The 24168-nt window shown below is 39.1% G+C and overlaps 2 protein-coding genes across 4 annotated transcripts; one reads left to right on the forward strand and one right to left on the reverse strand.

Moving 5' to 3' along the window:
• Positions 1-1908: 1908 nt before the first annotated feature.
• On the forward strand, positions 1909-9345 carry LOC131344504 (GATOR complex protein MIOS). 2 transcript variants are annotated; one of them, XM_058376846.1, is made up of 11 exons: positions 1909-2038; positions 2534-4013; positions 4990-5088; positions 5168-5422; positions 6417-6586; positions 6669-6734; positions 7169-7327; positions 7508-7660; positions 7761-7965; positions 8152-8281; positions 9048-9345. In XM_058376846.1, the coding sequence occupies exons 2-11, from the start codon at positions 2699-2701 to the stop codon at positions 9136-9138; spliced, it is 2643 nt and encodes an 880-aa protein (XP_058232829.1). In that variant the 5' UTR covers positions 1909-2038; positions 2534-2698; the 3' UTR covers positions 9139-9345. The 2 variants fall into 2 exon arrangements, with proteins under 2 accessions (XP_058232829.1, XP_058232828.1); XM_058376845.1 differs by lacking the exon at positions 1909-2038 and adding an exon at positions 2105-2397.
• A 4766-nt stretch (positions 9346-14111) lies between these two features.
• On the reverse strand, positions 14112-22623 carry ica1 (islet cell autoantigen 1). Of its 2 annotated transcripts, none has more exons than XM_058376018.1 (13): positions 22510-22623; positions 21563-21592; positions 21298-21469; positions 21127-21199; positions 19621-19744; positions 19116-19314; positions 17671-17796; positions 17474-17572; positions 16865-16962; positions 16738-16784; positions 16215-16496; positions 15949-16038; positions 14112-14971 (listed from the first exon to the last, which is right to left on the reverse strand). In XM_058376018.1, the coding sequence occupies exons 2-13, from the start codon at positions 21577-21579 to the stop codon at positions 14850-14852; spliced, it is 1449 nt and encodes a 482-aa protein (XP_058232001.1). In that variant the 5' UTR covers positions 21580-21592; positions 22510-22623; the 3' UTR covers positions 14112-14849. The 2 variants fall into 2 exon arrangements, with proteins under 2 accessions (XP_058232001.1, XP_058232000.1); XM_058376017.1 differs by having other exon boundaries at positions 21298-21472.
• Between the last annotated feature and the right edge of the window lie 1545 nt (positions 22624-24168).

The following is a 24168-nucleotide window of genomic DNA, read 5'->3' on the forward strand; positions in this document are numbered from 1 at the left end:
AAATAAATAAATAAATAAATAAATAATTCCCCAGGCTGTCTTAAATTGTTAAAATTGTTCACTCATATATTGATGATCAACATAATCTATATATTATATTGCGGGTTGCCAGGTTTGTCGTGATTCTTCCAAATGAGTTGCTGCTGGGCGGGGGAGGGGCCCTGAAATGTTTGTTCATACATCTCTAACAAATAATTATAAGAAGAAAACTATTGTATCTTTCGGAATTAATTTGCAGGGTAAGTGCCCATACAATTCATTTAATAAAAGGTTTATGGATATTAAATTGTCACAAACAAACAATCAAATTTAATTGTTTTTGTTGTAATCATGTAGGGTTCAGAGTCAAACCGGATCAGTGAGCTTTCCTTCTGTGTTATAAAATGTAGTCAGTTATAGTCAGTATAGTTTAATGGTTGATTTCTTCTGAAGACAGGAATAAGAAGGTGTTTTTGGGGCTTTGAAGCTCACTCAAGTGCAGAGAGGAGGAAGTTTCGTTCTGAGATAGAGAGAAAGACCGACAAAAATCCTCTTTCTCCCAGGTATCAGACCAATTTTATCTATCCATTATCTTTTTAAATGAATCTTTTATGAATTTTAGTCATATGGACAATCTACAGTATGTTTATTTATTCATACACTCTCATGACTAATTGTTAATTTAACTTAGAATATATAGATAGATAGATAGATAGATAGATAGATAGATAGATAGATAGATAGATAGATAGATAGATAGATAGATAGATACAACTTTATTGTCATTGCAAAGTACAGGTACATAACAACGAACTGCTGCATTCATGTATATTCATGAGCATGAAGAGATATTCGGTTTACCTTTAACATCATATTCTAAAAATGTTACAGACATCATATTCTAAAAATAATATAAAGAAGACAATTATTAAGTGTATTATTAAGTGTATTAAGACTTGTCTAGTGTAACTCGCAAATTCATTGTAATTCGCAAAGATGGATCTATCATTGGACACAAACTGGAGATGTTGGAGTCTGTGAGGAACAGGAGGTCACCGAACAAACTGCTCTCCATCATGGACAATCCATCTCACCCGCTCTACAACACACTACAGAGTCAGCGCAGCTCTCTTCTCTAAAAAGACTCGTTCAGATTCTTTGTCACGGAGAGCGTTACAGGAGATCCCTTCATACCGTTCACAATAACCTTCTACAGTAGTTCACCTGTGTGTGTCGGGTGATAACACTCTCACACTGCACTACAACAACCATTAACACATTTTTTGTACACTCACAAGGTTCTTCATATTTATTATATACTGCCAACTGTGTTCATCCACACAGTTCATCCACATCCACAACTGTGTTTCATATCTTTAACTTAACTACCTTATTTAATTTAATTTATTGTATTCTGTATTTATATTTCTATAGTATATCTATATGTATTGTTTTCTTCTTTCTTCTTACTCTTAATTTTTTTTTGTGTGAGTATATATATATATATATTGCATTTTAGATTTTTCTTTTGAATTTCCCTAATGGGATCAATAAAGTATCTATCTATCTATCTATCTATCTATCTATCTATCTATCTATCTATCTATAACTGGATAAAATATAGATCTTTACTAAATAAAAGAAGAATAAAACCTCATGGCATTCTGTTATAGGAAAACACTCCATTTTGAGGTTTTGAAAGTTACTCAATTTACTAGTGAATTTCTTTCTCCTAAAACCGAATAACACACACACACACACACACACACACACACACACACTGTGTTTCATTCTTTACTTAATAAACCTCTTTAGATTAAAGCTTTGGAAAATTTAAGTATGAAGTATACGATTTCATGGAGGTTCTGTGACACGTACCCAATAAATAAATAAATAAATAAAACAATAAATAAATAAATAATACATAAAGAAAACGAAAACGCTTGGGCGTCTCGCGCTGACTTTTCTTTTGAAGGCGGCGCGTGACGTCGCGGCGCGAGCACGCGCTTAGTAAACAAGACAAAAACTTGGTGAACGCTGTTGTGTTCGGGTGTGAAGTGTAAGTGTAAAAACTGTAAAAAAAAAACAAAAACCCATTTTATTTGTGCATGAAGTCCCAACACACCCAACGTGGTTTTCCAAACTGAGACCGAATTGTTTTGACATTAAACTAGCGTAGCATCTCCGAGAGCTAGCATAACTAGCCGGTTAGCAGGTGACTCTCAGTCCACTGCTAATGTTAACACCTCTTTAGCGATTTCTGGGAGATTATAGCGAAATTATTCACAGGGAACTGTTGTAAAAACTGTTTTTTTCCTTAACGTTAAGCTAAAATATGTATCTCGTCATATACTGTAGTATATTTTTACATTTAAAGAAATTAAGAAATGAAATAGCACAACTACTAATAGCTTGAGTGTATGTATATTTCTTCTTGTTTTTTTGTAAATAAACCTTTGTTAAAAATGTAAATATAAGGAACAGATATAAATATTTAAATTCATTTAAGAGTATTCCTTCACATGTAGATTCACTGGTGATCTTTCTTGTCTAGTTTCAGGTTTGAGTGACCGTGTCCCAAACCACATTGTTTTCACTATGTAGTGCACTAGTTCTAGTGCCAAACCTGTCCATTTGAGAGTCTACGAAATGAAGGGGATATGAGAAACCACTGAAGACCCTCCTTATATATATACGAAGCATCGGCCCCACTCCTGTCATGATGAGCGCTTCCAAGCCGGACATCCTGTGGTCTCCGCACCACGCTGACCGTTTTGTCATCTGCGACTCTGAGCTGAGTCTGTACCGAATCGGTGCTGTCGGCACCTCAGAGGCCAGAGCTGGTGCACTGCCGCTATCCGAGGAGACGGCGGCGACGCTTCTGGCCATTAACTCGGACACGCCGTATATGAAATGTGTAGCCTGGTACCCCAAGCACGAGCCGGAGTGTTTGCTCGCTGTGGGTCAGGCTAACGGTCGAGTGGTGCTCACCAGCCTTGGACAGAGCCATAACTCCAAATGTAAAGATCTGATGGGGAAGGAGTTTGTGCCCAAGCACGCACGGCAGTGTAACACGCTGGCATGGAACCCAGTGGACAGCAACTGGCTTGCTGCGGGCCTGGACAAGCATCGAGCTGATTTCTCCGTCTTGATTTGGGACATCAGTAGTAAATATTCTCCCGAAGCAATTCCGGCCGAGAAGCTCCGTCTTACTGGAGACGTCGATTCCGGCACCGTTGTGACAAAACCGCTGTATGAGCTTGGACAAAATGACGCATGTTTGTCTCTTTGTTGGCTTCCTCGCGACCATCCGAAGCTTTTGCTCGCCGGAATGCATCGCAATCTGGCCATTTTTGACTTGCGCAACACCAGCCAGAAGACCTTCGTCAACACCAAAGCTGTACAAGGTGTCGCGGTGGATCCTCACTTCCCGGAGCGTGTGGCCTCTTTCTTCGAGGGCCAGGTGGCCATCTGGGACCTGCGGCGCTTTGAGAAGCCTGCGTTCACGCTCCCCGAGCAAGCCAAACCGCTCACCAAAGTGGCGTGGTGTCCAACACGCACCGGACTTCTGGCTACTCTGACACGTGATGCCAACGTGGTGCGCCTCTACGACATGCAGCACGCACCCACGGGGCCCGTCGGCTCAGACGAAAGCGAACCCACGGTGATCGAACGTGGCGTGCAGCCGGGCGGAGGCGCGGACGGCGTGATCAGCAGCTTCGCCTGGCATCCGTCCGCCCAAAATCGCATGGTGGTGGTAGCGCCCAATCGCGCCATGAGTGACTTTACAGTGTTTGAGAGAATCTCACTGGCCTGGAGCTCCACCACGGATCTCGTCTGGGCGTGCGGACGCCACCTGTACGAGTGCGCCGAAGACGTCAGAGATGGCGGAGCGGCCGAGAAAGACATCGCCACTAAAATGAGAGAGCGCGCTCAGTCACGCTACGGCCATGACACCGTCCAAGTGTGGAGGAACCACTTGCTGGCGGGTGGAGACGATCCTCAGATCAGGTCCCTCTGGTACACTTTACATTATATCCTTTACTTCTTATTTAATATAAACACCAATTCCGTGTTAAAAAGATCTTCAAGAAAATATTATGGTTATCACATAAATTAAAGGTGCTGTCTGTAATACTGTAAAGTTATTCTAGATCTTTTAGAATTTTCTTTTAGAAAAACTGCAATTTTTTCCATGTAATCTAGCCCCAAAAATTTGGATTGGACTTAAATTGACAAACCGCTCCTTTAATGCCGAGTTCACACTGCACGATTTTTAAAGTGGACAGATCATTGTTGTTTTCACACTGCAGGAATATCTGGAGGAGCATTCAGTTGCTGTTGTGTTTACATTGCACAATGGGTCGGTGACAGGAGGTTACATACCGCATGATATCACAATAGGAAGAATCTCCGACAACTCTGTCTGGTCCGCAAACTGCGTTTCACAAATCGAACGCACGCGAGAAATGGCAATGCTTGCTGATATTGTGGTCTATAACTCCTTCCCGAACTGCCCGCTGCCCTGTATCTTGCTCTCTCATTGTCTGTAGGTCATCGCCGTTGTATTTTTCAGTCAGAACTCCTTTCACGCGGCAGGATTTTGAGCCGACAGGTCCAGATATTTAGCATGCCAAATGTTTCACGGGCAGCAGCGACACATTGGTGATTCGCTCAAATCATGTCTTTGGTAATTCGCACTCCGTGATGGTCAGTCACATGAATGAGCTCCGATATGCCTCAGCATTTGTCGGCAATTTTGCAAAACTAGGGCTAAAATCGTGCAATGTGAACTCGGCAATAGAGGCACAAAATAGATAACGTGCGCCCCATTTCCTTTAAATGTTGGCAACCCTGATCATATTTTACTATTGGATAAAGATTTATTTAGTGTTGTCCATGTGCAGCATGTATCACAGACACTTTTTATCACGATTGCTCTTTTAAGATTTTTCCTTCCTCATGAAGGTTGATTTATGTTCTATATAAAGTTTCCTATATAAGAATCACTCATGCAGCAGTACACTGAGGACATGGAGCAGCGACAGCAAGGAAACAAACAGTCTCTGATCTACTCTGGCATCAAGAATATTGTCAAATCCTGCTCTGGTGAGTAGATCAGATTTCAGCACAATAGTATAGAGTATGACACGGCTGTTCTGACCTGTGTATGTGTTATGCCGTTCAGGTACTACAGAGTTGCGGCGCTGCTGGAAAGGCTCGGAGAAGCCGACAGACGTGGTGCAGTACCACAGCGAGGAGCGAAGCCTGGCTCTACAGCTGTGCGGCTGGATCGGACGAGGGCCGGACATCGATGTCGAGCCGTTCCTCAGGTCTCTGGAGCAGGAGGGAGAGTGGGAAAGAGCCGCCTCTGTGGCCCTCTTCAACCTCGACATTCGCCGAGCCATCCAGATCCTACAAAAAGGAGCCTCGGCAGAGAAAGGTACCGGCTTCTAACATTACATTACGTTAAGTTTAATGACACTGTAAAGGTTTTTCAGTGAGGAACAATCGATCTGGTAATATGTTACCATTCTGGAAATCAATTACAATCAACAAAACTATCTATTGACTATGCAACATATACGTTTTAACAGTTAAAGTAAAAGGAAATCCGGGAGAGACAAAAAGAATGAATGTGACCTGAACAAATAGGAAAACATTGGCACTGGATTAAAAAATAATAAATCTGAACATATGATCAGAGTTGATTGTATTTTTCTTTTTGTTAGGATTTATCTTTAAAATTAGGTTTTGTGTGAAATTTTTCTGTGAATCTGTGTAACTGAATTAAAAAAAAGCTGCACTTTTGTGTGGTTATGTTTTTAGCTCTGTCTTTTCCCTGTACTGTGACGGTTTCAAAAATATTTTTAAAGCTTAGAAGAGTTCAGGTGGTTATGAATATCAGCTGATACTCGAGCTGTCGAAAGAAAAGGAATGCTGGTATTGTGTTTTCTCTACACAGTATGTGTTAAAGTTTTCTTAAATGAGTCGTTGATCTCTAAAATAAATGTGTTGAAGAAATCACAAACAGATGCTGAGAGATTTCTGTTCTGTGAAAATGGAGCAAATATATATGGATGGAGAATTACTATGAAAATTTAACTGCGGATCTTACAGTATAACAGGCTGATTATAATTTTCCATCAGCTTATTATAGAATTACACTGAAATGTTAGTGTGTGTGTGTGTACACACTTGTGCTCTAATGCACAACACCTGTGTGTAAGATGCCGAATGTCATTAGATGGCTTGTATGAAATGTTCACATCCCTGAGAATCCCTGTCCTTGAAAACTACTTAAAATGAATACAATCAAGTTAATTAAGTTGTGTATAATACAGAAATTCTAATTTTAAACACCCTGAGACTTTATAACACAACCTGTGTGCAGTAATAACCGCCTGCAGCGTTCACCGTGTCGATGTTTTATCCAGCCGACCTGAACCTGAACGTGGTGGCCATGGCTCTGTCTGGATACACAGACGAGAAAGCTTCTCTGTGGAGGGAGATGTGCAGCACGCTGAGACTGCAGCTGAAGAAGCCCTACTTGTGCTCCATGTTTGCCTTCCTGACCAGTGAACCAGGGGCGTATGACGCGGTGCTGGTGCGTAACACGTCACAATGATGCCTACAGTATTTCATGCAATGAATGAACGTGGCTTTAAGTCAGGATTTGTCTGTAACAGAATGAGAGTCGTGTGGCTGTGAGAGACAGAGTGGCCTTCGCTTGTATGTTCCTCAATGATAATCAGGTAAGGTTCCTCAATGATAATCATTTATTAGCGTGTTTGTTTATTTATTATATATTTATAATAATATATTCCAAAACATCAGATTGTTTTATTTATGCTGGAAATAATATTAAATAATTTTTATTAGGTGATATATTTTTCATTTTTTTCAGAAAACCTTTTAATATTTTAAACAAATTTGCTTTGAAAGATGTGCTCTTATTTAAAAGATGGACATTTATTTATTTAATTTATTACATTTATTTGAGCATTTTATTTTCAGTATAAATTTAAATATTTTAATAGGTTTATCAGTCGTCATCTTTCTTTTATTACTAAAATGATCATGATTTATTTATTTGTACCCAGAATTTGTCCTATTAATGATGTAAAAAAAATTTAATAGATTAATTTTTTTCCAATTATTTGTATTTATTTATTCAATTTCGTCTCAGCTGTCCCGGTACATCGATAAACTGACCAATGAGATGAAGGAGGCGGGAAACCTAGAGGGCATTCTGCTGACTGGTCTGACAAAGGACGGCGTGGATCTGGTGGAGAGCTACGTGGACCGCACAGGAGACGTGCAGACCGCCAGTTTCTGCATGCTCAGGGTAGGACGAGCTCATGTCGTCATGCTCAAGTAAAAATTCTAAGAAGATATTTACAAGAGATCTTTTCAGATATTTATTTATTAATTAGTTAAACTCGGATGTTATGTAATTTATGTACATTCAGTGAGTCTTATGCCTTTATAATGCTGGGATAATGCAGTGGTGTGTGTGTGGTGTTAGGGCTCTAGTGTTGAAGTGGTGAAGGATGCACGTGTACAGTGCTGGATCGAGAACTACCGCAACCTGCTGGACGCCTGGAGGTTCTGGCACAAACGAGCCGAATTTGACATCCACAGGAGCAAACTCGACCCCAGCTCTAAACCTCTTGCTCAGGTAAGAAGTCATTTTTTTTCCCTTGAGCTAATAATAATAATGAGCTAATAAGTGTTGTCCTCGCATGCACATGATGATGTCCCTCTTTTTTCCTGTGCAGGTGTTTGTAAGCTGTAACTTCTGTGGGAAGTCCATATCGTTCAGCTGCTCAGCCATGCCCCATCAGGGCCGAGGTTTCAGCCAGTACGGGGTGAGCGGCTCGCCCACCAAGTCAAAGGTCACCAGCTGTCCAGGCTGCCGAAAACCGCTGCCACGCTGCGCCCTCTGCCTCATGAACATGGGAACACCGGTGTCGTCCTGTACAGGTATTCAATCAGCACTAAACTCTACTCTGTTGGCATTCTAGTACAGGCCCTAACACGGCTAGCTAAGACCTTTTATGGTGTTAGCGAAATTAAAAATCCAAGCTCACACATTAAAACCAGGATATATTTATTTTCACATTTAATCAAACCAGAAGCATGTACATGAAGTTTCACGACTTTCAACAGGCACTGGAAAGTCTGATGAGAAGGTCGACCTCCCGAGAGATAAGAAGCTCGCTCAGTTCAACAACTGGTTCACTTGGTGCCACAACTGTCGCCACGGAGGTCATGCTGGTCACATGCTGAGCTGGTTCAGGTCAGCGCAGTAACATTATCTACATCATTAAATGCAACCATAAACAGATAAATAATGTTTTATCGATATATATTATCTATCTATTTATATGTTCATTAAGATATTCATCTTAATGAATTGCCTTATTAACAAACCATTACTTTTTATCTTAATACAGCAAAACAAATTAAGATAAGATAAAACTATTAATCCTGAAGGAAATTATTTTGCCAGAGACATCTTCAGATGACAAGAAAAATAAATGAAATAATCTATATATACAAATGTACTCACAAGTGCAAAATCTATTCAAAGTTTAATTACGTTTCTTAATGAGCAAAACATACTCTTACTTTTCATCTGTATAATAATGTTGATTCCTTAAATGTGTGTGTGTGTGAGAGCGATACATACATACATACACTATATTACCAAAAGTTTTGGGACACTCATCATTCATTAAATTCAGGGGTTGGGCTCACTCATCCATGTCTTTATGGACCTTGCTTTGGTGTGCAGTCATGTTGGAGCAGGAAGGGGTCATCCCCAAATTGTTCCCAAAGTTGGGAGCATGAAATTGTCCAAAATGTCTTGGTATGAAGCTGAAGGAGTAAGAGTTCCTTTCACTGGAACTAAGGGTCCGAGTCCAACCCCTGAAAAACAACACCTGAATTCAATTACTTGGACGGGTGTCCCAAAACCTTTGGCAATATAGTGTATATATAATTTGAGAGAATCCTAACACGCACATACCTGTATTCTAAAATGTCTCTCCTCTCTCCTGTAGAGACCACAGTGAGTGTCCAGTTTCAGCATGCACCTGTAAATGCATGCAGCTGGACACGACAGGTAACCTGGTGCCCTCAGACCGGTTGTAGCCATGCAGTGGTCCAGTACTCTGGCCTGATGAAGCGTGTCTTCACAAGGGTTTAGGTCCTACACATGAATGGCTATTTCTGAGTGCCAACTGGAAGCACTCTAATTTAAAAGAAAAAACCCATTTGTCCTATGACTGTGCAGCACATGGTAACAGATTTCTGTTCGATTTTTTTTCCTCTGTTTATAAAGTCCAGTTTTGAGGAACAGTTCAGTGTCTTCTTTTGCCTTCTGTGTGTGTGTGTGCTTTGCTGTGTGTAAAAACTGGTGTGGAGGCAACAGTCATAGACCGTCAAGTGGTGATGTTTTAGTCTCATGGGATAGAACCCCACCCCACACACACCCCATAATGGCTAATGGACATTTACTGTTAAAGAAAAATACATAATTTTTACAGGATTTAAAGGTGTAGTATGTAATTTTTAGAAACATGATCACAACACAGTGGATCTATAGCAGGATTCTGCATTCCACTGTATTTACATGTTCTGTGTATAGCTATTTAGCTTAAAAGTAACAGAATTAATTAAGAAAACGAGAGAAAAACTTGCTTGACCTCTGACTGTTGCAAAGCACCAACACCAGAGATTCCTTCAATAAATTAAAATTTTAAAGAAATTTAAAGTATGAATATCTGAATAAAAAGAGCTGAAAACACTTTACATAAAACTGGATATTTAGAATTAAGTGGGTTATTTTTTTATTTGTTGGAATTTAAAAAAAAAAAAAAAATTATTTTTTGCTTCTTAAGCACCGGTCACCTCCCTAAATTTATTTTTAAGTAAGCAGGTCAAGTAAATAAAATCAAGAGCACTATGTTCTGTAGGGATCCTCCACAAACCTACAATCGCCATCGACTCGATTTTTTTTTTCTTTAGCATGAATTTTAAAAAAATTAATAAATAAATAAATTAAAACTAGAAACATGTAACTAAGCACTAATAAATCCAAATCTAAATGCTGTACTTGGTAAGAATAATCTATTTTTAGATTCAGAGTATTTTGTTTTAAATGTGCAAAATCAAAAATCTCAAATACTTTAACGTTTATTTTGTTGTTTAAAATAATGTTTTAAAATAGAAATACTTTCTTGTGGCAGTAAATAATAATGTGCTTTTCTACATGTAGGGACTAAGACTGAGAAGGTTTTTTTAACTGAGTTAGTAGCTATGTGTAAGGCATTTGCTTTGTCCTACAGGAAGAAGATACCAATACAGAAAAAACCTCAGAAAACATTTTAAAAAAATTAAACAACTATGAACAAACAATTTAACAAACACTTTAGTTGTGGTTTGTTTGGATATCTTGCTCGGTTGGACTGAAAACACTTTAGACTAGAGTTTTATACGAAACGATAAACATGTTCATCCATTTAACTGATACAAAGTTTAGAAAAAAAATTCTTAATCATTACCTTTAAGCACCTTCAGTATCACCTGTAGCTTAATGGCCTTCTCCAGGTGAGCAACACCGTTCAAAATCTTCTCCTCCCGCTACTACAGGTGAACTGTGCAACACCGCCATCTGCTGGTTGTGCTGTGAAGTTGCGTGACTGCACCACTAGGTGGCGACAACGACGGTTTTTTGAGTCTGAGATTAATTCAATGTTTTCATTCACTCAATACTTACATTTAAAAAAATTCTAAGATAAAAGTTTTAGTATTAATAAATTGTCTTGTCCAATCTATCCCCTGAGAGATTTAAAACCCCACTCTAAAAGTAAAGGGCATAACTGTTCAATATGTACCTTTTTGTGTCTAACTCGTCGAGAGAAATCCTACAGACACACTAAAACCTAAGGAAGGAATCGGAGCTCTGGCGTGTGATTAAAAAAACACCAAATTTACACCACAGATTAGTTTTCACTTCGCAAACACGTGGTGTGAATTTTAGGAAAATTGACGACGCAACTTTTTCAAACAAAAGATCTTATAAGAGGTTAGCCTTTGTGTTTTAGTGAAAAATTCAACTTTTTCTAATTTCCCTCAAATTCACAGAATACATTACTGGGATCAAGACAATCACAATACTCCACTATGTTTCATCAAATCATACTCCAAAGCTGAGATCTGACCATTTGAATTAGATCAATCAATCAGAGATATACACTATATATATATATTGGATACATTCATGTAGTATGATAGCTACTGAACGGATTAGAGCCTTAGATCTCAGCTCTAGCGTGCGACAGAAATGCCAAATTTACACCACAGATGTGCCTTTACTTTCCAAACACATGGGGTAAATTTCAGGAAAATTGAACAACGCAAATTTTTCACCATAAAAAATCTGAGACGTCAGCCTTTTGTGTTTCGGTGAAAAAATTCAACCTTCTAAAATTTCTCCCAAATTCACACTGTATGTTACTGGGATCAAGACAAATACAATAGTGCACTTTGTTTCATCCAATCACACTCCAGACACACAGGTATTGGATATCAGTCCTACTTGAATTGAGCATTCTAATGACCTACATATAGAAACTTTTAAATAGATTAGAGCATCAAATCTCAGCTGTGGAAGGTGATAGGAATGCCACATTTCTGCCCTAATTTTGTATTCACCTCCCTAACATATGGTGGGAATTTCAGGAAAATTGAACACTGCAACTTTTTCACCCAAAAACTAAAATCTATAAGGGGTTAGCCTTTGTGTTTTGGTGAAAAATTCAACTTTTTCTAATTTCCCTCAAATTCGCCGGGTACGTTCAACCTTCTGAGAATGACTGTTTTAAAGCTGCTATAAAATAAATAAAGATGGTAAGTAACTTGTTTTATGGAACAATGTACTGAGCTCTCCCATGTCCAACATACAGAGACCTACTGAAGATATTAGAGCCTCGGATCAAAACACCAAATTTACACCACAGATTAGTCTTTGCTTCCCTAATGTATGGTGTGAATTTCAGGAAAATTAAACAATGCAACTTTTTAACCTAAAAAAATTAATAAGGGGTTAGCCTTTGTGTTTTGGTGAAAAATCCAACTTTTTCTAATTTCCCCCCAAATTCACACTGTATGTTACTGGGATCAAGACAATCACAACAGTGTACTTTGTTTCATCCAGTCACACCCCAAAGCTGAGATCTGACCATTTGAATTAGACCAGTCATTCAAATACACAGGTTTTGGATCCATTCATGTAGTAAGATATATTTTTTGTCTTATTAGCTTCCTGTAGAATTTTCTGAAATGTTAGCTATTAAACAGCTTCTGCTCATCATTACAAATCCTACCGTTTTCAGTAAACATTCATGTAGAGTAAAAAATTTTAGTTCAAATGTCCAATATGCAGAAACCCACTGAATAGATTATGGCCTCAGATCTCAGCTCCAGAGTGGGATAGAAATGCAAAATTTACACCACAGATTAGGTTTCACCTCCCTAATATATGGTGTGAATTTCAGGAAAATTGAACGCTGCAACTTTTTCAGCCAAAAACACTAAAATCTAGTTAGCCTTTGTGTTTTGGTGAAAAATTCAGCTTTTTCTAATTTCCCCCAAATTCACCTTGTATGTTACTGGGATCAAGACAATCACAACAGTGCACTTTGTTTCATCCAATCACACCCCAAAGCTGAGATCTGACTATTTGAATTAGACCAGTCATTCAAATACACAGGTTTTGGATCCATTCATGCAGTAAGATATATTTTTTGTCTTATTAGCTTCCTGTAGAATTCTCTGAAATGTTAGCTATTAAACAGCTTCTACTCATCATTACAAATCCTACCGTCCATGTAGGGTAAAAAAATTTAGCGATCGTAGGATTAGCAATTCTACTTGAACAGAGGTCTGCAATGTCCAATATGCAGAAACCCACTGAATAGATTAGAGCCTCGGATCTCAGCTTTAGAGCATGACAAAAACGCCAAATTTACACCACAGATTAGTCTTTGCCCCCCTGATGTATGGCGTGAATTTCAGGAAAATTCAACAATGCAACTTTTTAACCTAAAAAAAAAATCTATAAGGGGATAGCCTTTGTGTTTTAGTGAAAAAATCACTGCTCTCTAATTTCCCTCAAACTCGCAGAGTACAATACTGGGATCAAGACAAACATAGAAGTGCACTTTGTTTCATCTAATCACACTCCAAAGCCGAAAACTGACCATTTGAATTTGACCAGTCAATCAGAAATACAGGTATTGGATAGACTCCTCTGAGAATATCCTTTGGTTTTGTTTTATCTGACCAAAATAAAAGTTGCGGTTCTACACTAGTTCTGTGGAATTCTGTGGCATGTTAGCTATCAAACAACAACACAGCGCTGTGGATGACAATAACCTCCTTATTAATTTACATAATATTCTACACATGCTGTATCGGCATCACACAATTGACTACACATACATGCACAATATAATCTCACTCTCCGCTGTCACCCAAATGAGGATGGGTTCCCTTTTGAGTCTGGTTCCTCTCAAGGTTTCTTCTTCATACCATCTAAGTTTTTCCTTGCCACAGTCGCCTCAGTCATCTCAGGCTTGCTCACTTGGGATAACATCTAGGACTGTTTGTCTGTTTATATGTTTGTTGTTTTCTTATGTTGTTTCTCATGTAAAGCTGCTTTGAGATAATGCTCTTTGTTAAAAGTGCTACACAAATAAAATTGAATTGAAAACTGAATTGAATTGAACATTTGCTCATCAACTCAGATCATACTGTTTTACGTAAACATCCAGGAGGAGTGAAATTTAGCAAATCGATCCTACTTGAATTGAGCATTCTCATGACCAACATGTAGAAACTTTTAAATAGATTAGAGCATCAAATCTCACAATAGTGCACTTTCTTTTATCCAATCACACTGAGATCTGACTGTTTGCACCAATGCAGCACTTTTTTGGCCAATCAGACATACAAATAAAATCATCTTCATCCCTAAAACTTGGTGCTCCATAATCATTTGCACTCAAGCGCACGAGACAGACATTTCTATTTTAAACAACCTTTTATTCCACCTATATTCATGCTTTCTATGAAGTTTACTACATTTACTTACAGAATACGAAAGGAATAATAATTGAAAATATCTGAAACTAATCACACACTTGGAATTCCTGCGACACTGATATAATGTCTTATAACGCGAGATATGTGTTATGAACACTACTCATAATGCTCATGACAGTTCATAACGCGTAACGTTGATACAAACATAATAATAAACATGCTTCTTAATAAATAAATATAAATAAATGCCATTATGACATGTTATGAATGTTTTCTTTTCATGGTTATGATGCTGTAAATATGGCCTATGAACATGATTTATTTTTGGTTCAGCATGAGATTTTTTTTTTTTTTTTTTTTGTTTTACTCTGCAGGGATTATTATACTGGAAAATAATCCTTTAGAGTCCTTAAAGTGCTTCAGATAACGGACGAGCAGAAAAGCGGAAGTAGTGAATCAATCGTTTATGCAGCTGTTATAACATGGTTATAACAACAAGTCTAGGAAATGTGTGAAATGTTCTTATTATAGAGTAAAGAAACGTTAGCGGGTCAAGTGGACTTGTAAATTTCCATCAATCCCAAATTGAATCTATGTCTGATATCAACATGGAGTGATTTGAACCACTTTCGATGAGAATTAAACTGTATTTTAAAACAGCGATCTGTATTTGGTACTCGTGTCTCTCCTCGTCCGAGCGAGCGTCTCTTAGACGGCCGCCGAGTGGACAGAAATCTAGCGGGAGGATTCTGCTCTTACGCAGTGAAGAGCTCGTGCTCCTTGTCTGTTCTGCCGACTGCGTCTGGGTTGGTGAGGGGATCCAAATCGGCGAAGAGGTTGAACCATGCAGAGCGATCCTTCACACTTTCGCTAGTGTCTGTACATCACACACACACACACACACAGACAGAGAAAACAGAACTAAGTCTTCTGACTGTCGTTAAATTAAAAACTTTTTATACATGGCTTAAAAAAATCAATAATTAAATCTTAACCTCGGATTAAAATCCGGACCCGGGATTAACACCATCGACATCCTGTGACTCGACACTATTCAGACGTTTCCTCTTGTTGAAGTTATTTCCTGTATACTGTGTGGATTTCTATACAGCCGGTGTAAATACCCATGATGCACTTGATCATTAACATTCTACATATGCTGTATCTGCATCACACAACTGACTGTACATGGCTGCAGAAAGGACATTGTTCATATCACACTCTCCAGTGTTTAGAATAATTTATAATCACACTCTGCAGTGGCTCAGTGGTAGGTTTCTCGCCTACCATGCGGCAGGCCCGGGTTCTATTCCCAGGCAGTGCCCAAGCCCTGGCCACTGGATGCAGTGCCGGTCCGAAGCCCGGATAAAATGGGAGGGGTGCATCAGGAAGGGCATCCGGTGTAAAAACCCCCTGTGGTGACCCCTCACACACATAGGCAGCAACTGAAAGATCAACAACAACTCTCCAGTGTCACCCAAATGAGGATGAGGTTCCCTTTTGAGTCTGGTTCCTCTCAAGGTTTCTTCCTCATATCATCTAAGGGAGTTTTTCCTTTGTCACAGTCACCTTAGGCTTGCTCACTAGGGATGATTTTGTCTGACATCTAGGATGTTTTTTGTTTTTCTGTAAAGCTGCAATGTCCATTGTTACAAATCGAATCAACTTGAATTGAATTGAAAGTCTAAATTAGGATTTAAATAAAGAATCTGGTGAATCCTGACCATTAATTTTTAACAAAGTTGAAGCCTGTGGTTTAACTGGATTATTATAACTGGGTTATCAGTTTAGATAAAAACGTAATAAATATTCCTGATACGTAGATCAGGCGTGTCACGTGTTCCTGCGGCGTACCTCTTGCTGACGGTTTGGACGTGATCTGACTGGCTGCTGGAGTTTGATCACTCGGCCCTGAGGAGCTTTTGGGATTACCCAAAATCCATCCTAGAATGGGCAATATTTACAAATTATTACTCATCATCATTATTATTTTTAATAATAATTCTAATATCAATGCACGTGTTTAGTTCTCTTCAGTCACTAACAAAAGCAGTAACTAACGCATCAAACGCTTTAAACGTTGTTTCTTTATCTAACTGACGTCAGGGAATCTGATCTACCCGAGGCTGCAGACTGCAGGTTGAGGATGTTCTGGTCCAGGAGTTTGGACGGGAGGAAGAACGAAGCCTTCTCTTCCTCCTTCTCCATTTCCTCCTCAGGATGAGCATCTGTGAGCGGAGATGTCCCTCCGTCCGCGCCCTCGTCCTCTCCGAACACGTCCCTCCATTCCCGGGAGAAATCTGCGTCCTCTACGGAGGCAGAGCTGAAGATCTCGGTGAGCATGCTCAGTCCGTCCTTGTCCTGAGCTCTGAGCTCTCCGTGTGGCGCTTCCTCACCGGCTCCTAAACACACGCCTGATGATCACGCCACATTTCTACGGCTTCGTTTAAAAATCAGCTGCTTTCAGGACATTTATTAGCTGTATGTTCAATAAAAGATCATATCGTATCATTTATATTCAGGCTTTTAGGACTTTTTATACTTTTAGGACTTTTTACCACCCTGAGGGTGATTATTTTCCCCCAACAGCACGTCCTGTAGGGTTTTATTTCTCTGTGATTCAGACCCATGCTTGATTTCTACCTGTCTGGTCCGTGTCCGGATTCTGATCCTCGTCTATTGAAATCAGCCTGGAAACACAGCGAAGAGTCACGTCAGACGTTAAACTCAAGAAACTGGGAAACGTATAACAGGAGAAAATGGGTCTCACGTGTCTTCTAAGGCGGGACTCGATCTGTCTTCCTCTGTTTTCGTCTTGCTTTTTTTCTTTGTCCGTTTCTTTGCTCCTGGATCAGATCCTTTATTCTCCTGCATATACAAACAAATAAATAAATAAATAAATAAAAATATAATAATAATTATATTATATAAGTAATACATACAATAATTATATTATAGAATTATATAATATTTTTATCTTTTTACCATGTTTATTCATGTATTGTTTTTTCACAATATTTCTTATTTTACTTTATTATATTTTAATACATTTTATTTATTACTTTAATTATTTTATTACATTTTCTTTCTGCGGCATTACATTTTTTTTAACAGCTTTGAATTTTAACAGTAAAATATACCAAAATCACTAACTTACAATTTTTTTTGCCCTAAAAATAAGCCATAATTTCGGTCCAGGTGTTAGTTGAGATAATTAATAATAAATGTTAATGTTTACGTCCTGAAACCGGTTACAGTAAACACCCTGTACACAGACACACTCACTCTTCACTCTTTATTTACACGTTTCCACGTGTCCTGATCTCGTGTGTTTATAAGTGTTTATTTTTGTTAATCTGGACGTGGTGAACGCTCTGACCTTCTGCCCCGAGATCTCGTACGGCTGACAGCCTTTAAAGCTCTCGTGAATGGCGGCCATGGTGTGAGAGGTTTTTTCCCAGAAATGCAGCAACGTAGTCTGAAAATCAGAAAAAGACAAAAACTAAACGACGTCCATGGCTGTATCATGCAAACGTGAACTGTTTCTCTAAAGTGGATTAGGACAAAGCGTCTCACCTGGTAGTTAGTAAGGACGTGTGAGAGCAGGTTACATCGACTGGCTCCCAGTAAATCCACCTTCTGACAAACGTCGTTCTTCAGCTTGTCAAAGCCGGTCTTAGTGAGACGCACCTGAGCCTGAACCTGCATGGGGAGAAAACATGACAAAAACATCACATGGTGCCACTTAAAAACATTTCCATAATACATTGACCAGACATAACATTATGACCAGCTGCCTAATATTGTGTTGGTCCCCCTTTTGCTGCCAAGACAGCCCTGACCCGTCCTGCACTGTGTATTCTGACCCCTTTCTATCAGAACCAGCATTAACTTCTTCAGCAGTTTGAGCAACAGTAGCTCGTCTGTTGGATCGGATCACACGGGCCAGCCTTCACTCCCCACGTGCATCAGTGAGCCTTGACCGCCCATGACCCTGTCACCGGTTCACCACTGTTCCTTCCTTGGACCACTTTTGATAGATACTGACCACTGCAGACCGGGAACACCCCACAAGAGCTGCAGTTTTGGAGATGCTCTGATCCAGTGGTCTAGCCATCACAATGTGTCCCTTCATCAAACTCGCTCAAATCCTTACACTTGTCCATTTTTCCTGCTTCTAACATCAACTTTGAGGACAAAATATTCACCTGCTGCCTAATATATCCCACCCACTAACAGGGGCCATGATGATGAGATACTCAGTTTTATTCACTTCACTTGGCACTGATCATAATGTTATGCCTGATCCATGTACATTACAGCCTGCCATAATGTAAGTAATATCACAAATGAACTTTTCTTAAGGACACCTGATGTGTAATTCTTTAATAAAAATAAATTATAATAATGGGTTCAATGCTGTGATCTTAGAGGAGCATTTACATTTCTGACATTTGGCAGTCTTATTCACTTCACCTCTCACTGCTCATAATGTTATGCCTGATCGGTGTATATATACACAATATAGATCATGATGTGCTGCTTAGATAACAAACTAATAACACGCTGCATAAACACACACACACACAGATTTCACAAATTTACAGATTCAGTACAAACATTTCACCATCAAATCAGCTGCTTCTAATCTGCATGTAACTGTTAGAAAATTCCAACATATTATACAGAACTAAAAATATCCATGAATTCATTATCACAGCATCAGTTTTTCATTTACATACACAATTTACATTAAAGCTGCGGTCTGTATCTTGGGTGTGTTTAGGTTTTCACTCTTTCAAGATCTGTAACAATCATGTGATTTGAACGACACCTTAAAATGAATAAAAGGTAAAAAAATATCTGTATATATTACCGCGATCCAGGTGACATTTTTCAGGCCCTGAAATGACGAAATGAAACAGCTGAAACCGCTGCTTTAACTTTAGCTCTAACACGTGATACACTCATGGTCATCTGAAGGATTCCACAATAAGAGCATGCGTCCTGGTGTGACTGACCTTCCGGAACTTCTCCATCTGCTTGTGCGTGTCGGGGTCCAGCTCCTGGGAGACGTCCTTCATCCACAGCAGAGCTCCGCGGTACTCGGTCCTCGCCTGCTCCATCCTGTTCACGGTCAGCCACGTGTCTGAGATGGCTCTGTAGCGGAACGTCTCCACTTCCTGGTACAGGCGGCAGAGCGGGACGCGCAACGCCAGCCTACAGAGAGCAGAGATCAGCAGACCGGACCGTTTCTGACAAAAATGACATAATTTCTCGGGAAATAACAGGGACGAGTTTGCATGGCTTGAGATTTTGTAAAACCAGCCGTCATTATTTATTAATTTATACTGAAATATATTCAGCATTATATCTTTAAAAATATCACATCCAGAAAAATAAACAGCAATAAATAGTTTATAAAAGTTTATTTACACAATAATAATAAGCAGATTTCAGCATGCTGTCTCTGTAGTCCATGCACAAGTGTGTGTGTGTGTGTGTGTGGCTTCATTTAACACACACCTCTGCTGAGAGGAGAAGCAGAGAGCTTTCCCCGTGGCCTGCATGATCTTTCCCGCTCGGCTTTTGTCCTGAGAGCCCTGAGAGCGCAGGAAGCGTCCCAGCTCGTTCTCCTCCTGAGACAGAACTGAAAAAACCACAAAGATGATTATTTTCCTATAACCGAATGTCACGAACAATTTAACAACACTCACATTTTATCACCAATAAAAGAAAGAAACGTCATGCTTTTTATCTGTTTAGAGTTACAATAAATAATGTACGATGTCAGCAAATGTTAAATTTCACTAATTTCTGCAAAAAATCCAAACCTAAAAATACTCTGCATGCTGCATTACAGATTTTGGAAAAAAAAAAATCATCATAAATCGAGCATTTTTGGCCAAAAAACTTTGAAATCCTAGAGGGACTGAACAATAACACATAAGATGTGCATTAATATACACCGATCAAGCATAACATTATGAGCAGTGCCAGGTGAAGTGAATAAGACTGAGTATCTCCTCATCATGGCACCTGTTAGTGGGTGGGATATATTAGGCAGCAAGTCAACATTTTGTCCTCAAAGTTGACGTTAGAAGCAGGAAAAATGGACAAGTGTAAGGATTTGAGCAAGTTTGATGAAGGGACGAATTGTGATGGCTAGACCACTGGATCAGAGCATCTCCAAAACTGCAGCTCTTGTGGGGTGTTCCCGGTCTGCAGTGGTCAGTATCTATCAAAAGTGGTCCAAGGAAGGAACAGTGGTGAACCGGTGACAAGGTCATGGGCGGCCGAGGCTCACTGATGCACGTGGGGAGTGAAGGCCGGGCCATGTGATCCGATCCAACAGACAAGTTACTGTTGCTCAAACTGCTGAAGAAGTTAATGCTGGTTCTGATAGAAAGGGGTCAGAATACACAGTGATCAGGGCTGAACACACGGGTCAGGGCTGTTTTGGAAGCAAAAGGGGGACCAACACAATATTAGGCAGGTGGTCATAATGTTATGCCTGATCAGTGTATGAAGAGGGACCCAAAAATACACAGATTTCAAATGTGACAACGATGATCATGATGTGTTTATTTTTTACACTAACAGATTTGTTCACAGTGTTCGTTTTCGTCTGAAAAGACTGTTAATCAGCGGCTTTCACTACAGAAAATAAAACAGAAAATGTAGTTTTCACTTCACACATTATTGTGAATATTCACCAGATTTTACTCCGTACGACATCTTTTTGTTCCTGAAATTAAAAATAGGACTGAAGCTGGAAAGATTCTCCGTTGTAAGAGAAATCCAGGAAAAAAAAAAAACCCTGGCAGCTCTGGATTTCATGACAAAAGCTGATTCCAGAAATGGGAGAAACACCAGGATGAGTGAAACTCGTTACAAAGAGAGAGCTTTAAAGGGGATTAAAATAAAAATGCTGCAAGTTTGATAACACTAGATGTTTTTGGGTCTTGTCTCGTAAACCTGATGTACTTCTATCAGAGCTGAGGTTTTAAAGACGTCTGAATCTCTACGTACCACAGATCCTCCTCTGGTATTGTTCTATCACTTTGAGGAGCTCCATGCACGTCCTCTGCACCGAGTGAAAAACCTGCAGTAAGAAAATAACTGAAATGAGTGTTACTGAGTCAGAGTGACTCAGATTGATTCGATCTTAAAGTGTCATTTCAGCCGTCGCTCGATTCTCACCTCCAGTTTGGCGTCGAGGTCCGCGTCCGAGGCGACCACATGCTCGTCCTCTTTCTTCCCCGTCACTTTAATCAGCGTCTGTTTGGTCTTCCAGTATTTCTGCTGAAATTTATTCACAACTGAGGAGTCCTGACTCTGGACAAAGCGGTCAAAGTACTCCCGGGCATAACCGCTGCTAAACACACACACACGAATTAATAGAGAAATCACTCATCATTATTCTCTATAATGATTGATTTTCAGTAATCATCTATACAACACGTACTAGTGTCCGCTGTCCATGTCTCCGGATGAACTGGAAGAGAAGAAATATACAAACAAATGAATGATGTACACACAGGATTAGATTATTTCATAGATCACTGCACTGTTGAATTCTCGATTGGTCAGAACGTGGTTATTTATTTTCATCGCAGGTTTATATTAACGATTCGTTCTGATACATGATCGTTTCTATAGCAACGGCAGATTCTTGGGGATTTAGCAGGTATGATTCAGAAGAAAGAAGGAACAGATCTGTGCACAGGAAACGATACAGCAGAAACATCATTTAAAGGAACGCATTCGAGGTGTGATTACACACCAGGTGTGTTAATGCGAGACCATCGTGAGAAACAGAGACGACTCTGTGGCACAAAAAAATGACAGTCATGTAGAAGATCTTTTGTTGTTCATTTCGCAAATGTGTAGAGAATTTTGGGGCAACCTGTAGTACACACACACACACACACACACACACACTCTGCATCAAGACTGCAGCAGCACCACTGCATACAGAGAACAAACCAGATGACCTGCTGCTTTGGAGATTCTCTGACAATTTGGCCCTTGTCAAAAGTATACAGATGTATAGACAGTTAGAAAGCAGCCCTTTCGCACTACTACGCATGCGCACAATCGTGATCAAGGCCTCCATTCATCATTAATTCATTCACCTGCATTGTAGCCAAACAGCAGCTGCGCAAACACTGCGCTTTCTATCCGTTTTCTCACTATTCACTCAGACTGTTAACGAAATGAAACGAAATCCAAGTAAAATTATTTACCAATTTATAATTTAGACCATAATGAGATTATTACCGCTTCCATGTTGTGCCGCATTAATATAAACAATATATAAACAAACACGGTTTCCGGTCCGGCACAAAAAAAACAAATAAATAAAACACTAAAACAGACTGTAAACAAGTTTATCGCTTATTAAATGTTTACCTTGTGTCTTTGAAACTGTGGCGTTTTTTATTTTATTTTATTTTTTTAAAGCATCTCCTCCGTTTTTCTCTCCTCCGCTTGTCACGCTGTAAAACCCCAGCAGATGATGGTGCGTGATGACGTCACACGTACGTATGTACAGAACGAACAGCTGATAAGGGTGACTCGCGGTGAACGAATCGGTTCTTTCTTTTTTCGTCTTCCTTTTTAAAAATAAATCAATAAATAAATGATTTTTTTTGACATTTTTTCACAATGTTGAGGTATATTTGTGCTAAATAACATTCTGGTTGTGGTGCTGAACTGAGTCCAACCTGAATTGAATCGTGTTTAAATGAATCGATTCATTTAAAGAGTCGATTCAATCAAGGTGAGTCATATTGACTCTCCCGTTAGAGTGAATCTCCAGAACTACACAAAATACGAATGTGTTATGTATTATTAAAAGTGATATGAATGACTGCATACAAAACCTCATATACAACACTTCGGTCTGGAAATCTGTGAATAATTCCCGTAAATAAGTATTCCTACTTCTGAAAGAATCAAACTGAATTATCAAAAACATTTAGTTGGGCATCAGTCAGTGAGTTCTTAATACAGTAATGTGCAAGAGACAAGAAAGCCATAAATACAAAAATACCTTAATAAATTTAAAGATGGATTGTTAAATATCATCAATAATATTTTTCTAATAATAATATAATGTTTTCTAATAATAATATAAACAAATCTATTAAAATTATATAGTATAATCAATTTTAATATTGTTTTAATATTAAATATTTGTATATATGTAATATTTGTATGTTCATACCTAATATTTTGTTTTATATTTTATAAAATAAATAAAACAAAAAAATAAATCTTCAGATTTTTTTTTCATATTATTTTTTTATATCAATTTTCAGCTTGTGCTTTAACTCAAATAAACCACACACCCCCCCCCCCTGCAGTCATGTGGAAATTCATTATCAGCTCCATCACATCTGAGAGAAATCCTGAATAAACTGCATGTGTGATTCCTCACTTGTGATGTGATGTTTTTCCTCCAACACCGATAATTAAGACGGATGAGACGAGCCGATGTGTCAGGAAATCTAGTTGAAAAATGTTTACAACTCTGCTAAGAGAACAGACAGCATCATATCAACGATAGTTAGCCATCCTGTAGACGTGTGGAGAGCGAGACAGCGGTGAAGCCCTCGAGTTCCTCTAAAGACTCTGACGCAGTGTTGACTCGGGTGTTAAGCTTCATGCCGCTTTCAGGATGTCATATTCATGTAGGTTTTCATCACCTTCACTTCAAACCGAGGGATATCTGCCTTCGGAAATATTTTTAACATTTCATCAATGTCACTGAAGACAGATGTGCAGACAGAGGGGAAAAAAGCATTAAAGAGACGATGCTGCTGACGCGGTGTGATAAAGCACAGCTTCGCTCCAAATGACGTGCTCGAGTGTGTGTGAGGTGCAAAAAGTGTCCACTGCACCAAAAGAAAAGTATTTAATCAAATCTGTCTATCATTAGAACCTGGCGACAGACATCAGCATCATTTACATCGTTAAATTAATTCTGAGAAATATATTCTGTTTACACAGAACCAGAGCTGAGGGGAACAGTCCTGTTTAATCTTAGACGTGACTAGCATTTACATT

Source organism: Hemibagrus wyckioides, linkage group LG23, assembly GCF_019097595.1.
Source record: "Hemibagrus wyckioides isolate EC202008001 linkage group LG23, SWU_Hwy_1.0, whole genome shotgun sequence".
NCBI lineage: Eukaryota > Metazoa > Chordata > Actinopteri > Siluriformes > Bagridae > Hemibagrus > Hemibagrus wyckioides.